Genomic DNA, 4,643 nt, shown 5'->3' with positions numbered 1-4,643 from the left:
TATAGTTAGATGTATATATTTATAAAAACAATTTAAAATTTTAGTTTTGCACAATTATGAATATTTTTAAATTATACAAAAAATGTAAAAAACAAACTTATGAATTATGAATATTTGCATATAATTATTCAAATATTTGTATAAATAAAATAATAATTATGAATTATAATTTATTTTATATGTTTCTTCAAAAATAATACGTCAATAATTTTAAAAATTGCTTGAACATTTCGCTAAATAAGTTAATTTTTTTATGTATAATATTTATATATACGAAGTTTGAAATTTATTTTTTATTATTATCATATAATTGACATACTTTTTATAAACTGTAAAAACATTAAGACAGCTAATATGTGCAACATGGGCCGCACAGACAGCATGCCATTTAAACCACACAGGCGTGTTCCCTTATAATATATCGTGTCATTATCATTTGTGGACAAAAAAATTAGTGGTCTTGTGGTTAGTGCTGATTGCAACATGGACGATGTTGCAAGTTCAATTCCTGGCGGCCCCAATTTTTATTGTTGATTTTCCTTAATTCTGACATGTGGGGCCCACTGGTCATAGAGACATATATAAAGTAAGCCATCTGTTGGAAGAGGGCCCCACGCCACGTGCATGCTAATTAAAATACAATGCCATGTCAGCGCATTATACGGCTATTAATGAGATTATTACCGTATTTGCACGCTCATGTCAAGTTCTAGAACTAGTTCGGTGTATTTTTCAAGTTCATGAACTGAAGTGAACATCGGTGACAAGTTTAAGCATCACCGGTGATATTATCTCATTTTTTTCCTTGCTACAAGTGTAGACCAGTTTTCTTGTGCAACTAATGCATTTTGCACAATGTTTTTTTTAATGTGTTGTAATAACAACTTATATTATTGGGGCGGAGGTAGTAATAAAGAGGAAGAACTGACGTGTTCGGATTTTGTAACGTTTTCAGAATCATGCGTTCCGAAGGGGCCCTTATTCTACTTCTGGAAAAATAAGTACGAGTACCACACTAATGTGCTCATCCAGAATCGGATCAGGCAAATTATTTTTGATGCTAACTACTACCTCCGTCCCGGTGTATAAGTCATTCGCGTAGTTCTAGGTCGATAATTTAACTATCTAAATATGTATTATATGTGACAAAAAAAATATATTTAGAAACTACATCCGCGTGGAAATCTAGTGATATACTTTTCATGACATATAACACATATTTAATTCCTCAAATCGATGACCTAGAACTACGCGAATGACTTATACACCCGGACGGAGGGAGTACAAAACCATAGCAATTATTGGAGGATATGAAAAACCTAATTAACCAACTGGAACCCGACACCGGGCGCACTCGATTCCGATGATGATCCGATCCATTGTTGCAAATTTCTCCAACCAATGGAGCGCCGAGCACCACAACGTCACCACGCCGGAGCAACCAATGGATGCACAAACTGCGCCGGAGCTGGCCACCAGTCCACCAGGGACGGCCACTGCATGTACCTCATCGCACTTACTGCACTTTATTCAATTATTGACTTTATTCAAACTGACGTTATTCAACATAAACACTTGTTCCTGAATATTGACTTTATTCATACTGACGTTATTCAACATAAACACTTATTACAGAATATTGACTTTATTCAAACTGAACAATATTCATACTGAATATTGACTTTACTCAACAAAAGCACTTGCTGCACCACCTTCTCACAAATGAGCACTTACAACAAGGCACATGAGCACGGGTAGTCGTGCTTATTTTGATTATAAATGAGATGTTCCAACAAATACATATGTAGCCAATTAGGCTACGACACAGGCTCGGGTTCAGCAGAAAAGCAATGGCGCTGACGACTACCAACGGATTTTGGAGTTCGGGAACTCCTTCCTAGAGGATAGATCATGGCGATGCCATGAATGACTTATTGATTTATGAAGACTTTGACCTTACGAGCTGAACTGAATCACAGCCCGAGAAGCCTCCGAGGATGCCTCTGTGATCTTCCTCAATGAATCCTTCTGCACGCTGGTTTGAGGATAGCTTGAAGGACGAGCGTCAGCATGGGGAAACTTGTCAGTGCAAAGCGTGCACACCTTCCTGTCATGCAGAGACACCTTCTTGATGTTCACCGCAGCTTCCATGACACGCCTGACATATCCCATGAAATTGTCATCGGACTGGAAGCCGTAGATAGTTAGCGTCGCCAGATTCTTGTGCTTAAAATTTGGATTAGATGGTTCCCACTTCACATCTGTTTTCGTTGAGTAACTATTTTGTGACTCCTGTCGGCACTTATGATCCCATACTGTGATGGAAAGGTCCTCTACAGATGGTGCAGCTTCAAGAAGGAACATTGTCCAAGAGATATCACATTCTTCAGGAAGATTATCCAGATTAATAAACCGTAACTTAGCAAGCACAGGAGCAAGCGCTTTGGGGCATTCTGGTTGAATCCAAACCTGAGAGATAAAATAATAAATTAATAATGAGTGCAAACTGTGCATAAATTGCATCCTCAAGTGATGAATAATTTACTACAATGAGAATGGGATAGAGATTATCGGAGCGAGTACCTTTTCACTTCGAAATTCCAGAGACAGATCACTAACAGAAGGGACAGTAGCAAGCAGCTGGCTTAGCTTGAGGGTCTTCTGAGAAAGACATGCATCACCAAGACTGAGGTTTGAAAGCTGAGGGAGAACACCAAGAACCAATGGATTTTCATCATAGGGCCAATTATTGTAGGTCATCCGTTTGAGCTTTGGTAGGCGATTGAGCTCCACTGTTTTGAATTTTCCATAGGAGATAACAAGCTCGACGAGTCGAGCATGTTCTACATGTAGAACCGAACGGATCCCCGCGTCACACATTAAGAAAGATAGTGACTCCAGCACCTTGCAATAGCTTAGGATGATGGGTATGTCTGATTTACCAAATCTCATATTCCGTAAATGCAGCCGTGTGAGACCAGCAAATGCATCTGGACAATCACGAACAAAATTATTGAACTGCTTAGCAAAGAGCACGCGATAGGCATCAGTGCAAAGATGGAGATCCCTTGGCGACAAGATCTCAAACTCGGCTGCATCCAATTTCTGCGTCACCATGGCTGCGCCAACAGATTTGCCGATAGAGAGACAGCGAGAAGGGCTCAGGAAAAATTTGAGCTTCAGCTTGTGAATGGTGATCTGCGGAGACCTCGTACGAAGGATCTTGTCTGTCACATCAGCCACAACACCATTCATTTGAACTAGATCGTGAGAGCTGAGATCAATGACGATCTGTGAGAGCATAGTGGGCAGCTTCTGCATTTTCCTCGAAAGTATGCAAGTTTTTACTGCATCAAGCGTACCCACCCTCTCCAGAATGTTGAGCAGCAGGTCAGCAGGCAGCTCGCTTAGCCTGTCCCCATTACAAGCTTGTACTTCATCAAGCAGCTCGCTTAGGGAGCCCCCGGTACTAGCTTCTCTTTTCGACTGCATTTTGCCAGATGGAAAAATTAGTCATCGATGATGGATCAATAAATCGACTTCCATCAAATGAAAAATTATAATACTCCCTCCAATCCATATTACTTGTCGCTCAAATGGATATTAGTGCTAATATCCATTTGAGCGACAAGTAATATGGATCGGAGGGAGTAATAATAACAAAACATAAGCAACGACTTACATCACGTCGGACGCAGCGACCCCTATTAAGCTCCATGGCGATGCAATAAGCAAAGTAAGTATTGAAACGATGATCTGGAAAGAATAGTCAACGCCCAGCCTGAACTTGTTATAGACTCCTCCAATCCTACTAGTAAAAGAACTCTGATCCCACTCCCTACTCCCAAGACAGAGACGGATGAGGTTTCCGAATCTTCTTCAAGCCGGTACAGAATCCGTAAACCGACCGATTTACTATTATCTCACGAGAGGCAGACATATAAAAACAACTCCTTTTTCTAATACACATCGAAATTGATCCGTTTCTTGTTCGAATCCGAAGACAGAACGAAATTGGCACCTTTCTCTTGCTTCTCCCAATCCGATTCCAGAAAATATTTGACCTTCCATCATCGTCTAGAACGTAGCATCTGGAGCCGAACTGGTTTAGGGGACAAGGCCGGTAGCCGCCGCCGGGAGATGTGTGGGTGGGGAGGGGAAAGTGTTGGCAGAGGATGCCATGTGTGTATCTGCTCTGTGGTGGATCTGTTAAGATTTGGGCTCGGGCTAATCTACACTTGACCCCATAGGCCCATTTGAACACAGGGTTACAGATAACTTAGAGCACCGCCTGGGACATGCCGGCGATATTTTCGGTAAACTCGGCCAAACACGACAAAATCCGACACATGTTAAGCGATTTCATTGATATTTGTACATCAAAACTTAAAAACATAAATACAAAACTAAAAACATAATAAAAACTACTGTGCTGCCGTCCGCCGCCCCTCCTACATGCCGAAGAACGCGCCGAAGACGCTGTAGTCGCCGCCGCCGTCGGCCTCCTTCTTCACGCCGCCGCTGCCCGTGCCGCACCCCTGGCGGGTACTAGATCGGCGGTTGTTTGCCGCCCTCAAGGACAAAGTGCAGCGTCCGCCCGGGGACGCCCCACCACAGGTGGCGACCGTTGGCGTTGTGGCGCC

General features: G+C 42.0%; 1 protein-coding gene across 1 annotated transcript; it reads right to left on the bottom strand.

Annotated features, from left to right (window-relative positions):
• Positions 1 to 1,723: 1,723 nt before the first annotated feature.
• Positions 1,724 to 4,197, bottom strand: LOC119318563. The gene is made up of 3 exons (XM_037593142.1): positions 3,683 to 4,197; positions 2,584 to 3,486; positions 1,724 to 2,469 (listed from the first exon to the last, which is right to left on the bottom strand). Exons 1-3 carry the CDS (start codon positions 3,716 to 3,718, stop codon positions 1,957 to 1,959), a joined length of 1,452 nt encoding a protein of 483 aa, XP_037449039.1. The 5' UTR covers positions 3,719 to 4,197; the 3' UTR covers positions 1,724 to 1,956.
• Positions 4,198 to 4,643: the final 446 nt, after the last annotated feature.

The sequence above is a fragment of the Triticum dicoccoides genome, chromosome 6A (assembly GCF_002162155.2).
Source record: "Triticum dicoccoides isolate Atlit2015 ecotype Zavitan chromosome 6A, WEW_v2.0, whole genome shotgun sequence".
Taxonomy (NCBI): Eukaryota; Viridiplantae; Streptophyta; class Magnoliopsida; order Poales; family Poaceae; genus Triticum; species Triticum dicoccoides.
This window is presented reverse-complemented; position numbering and strand designations above follow the sequence as displayed.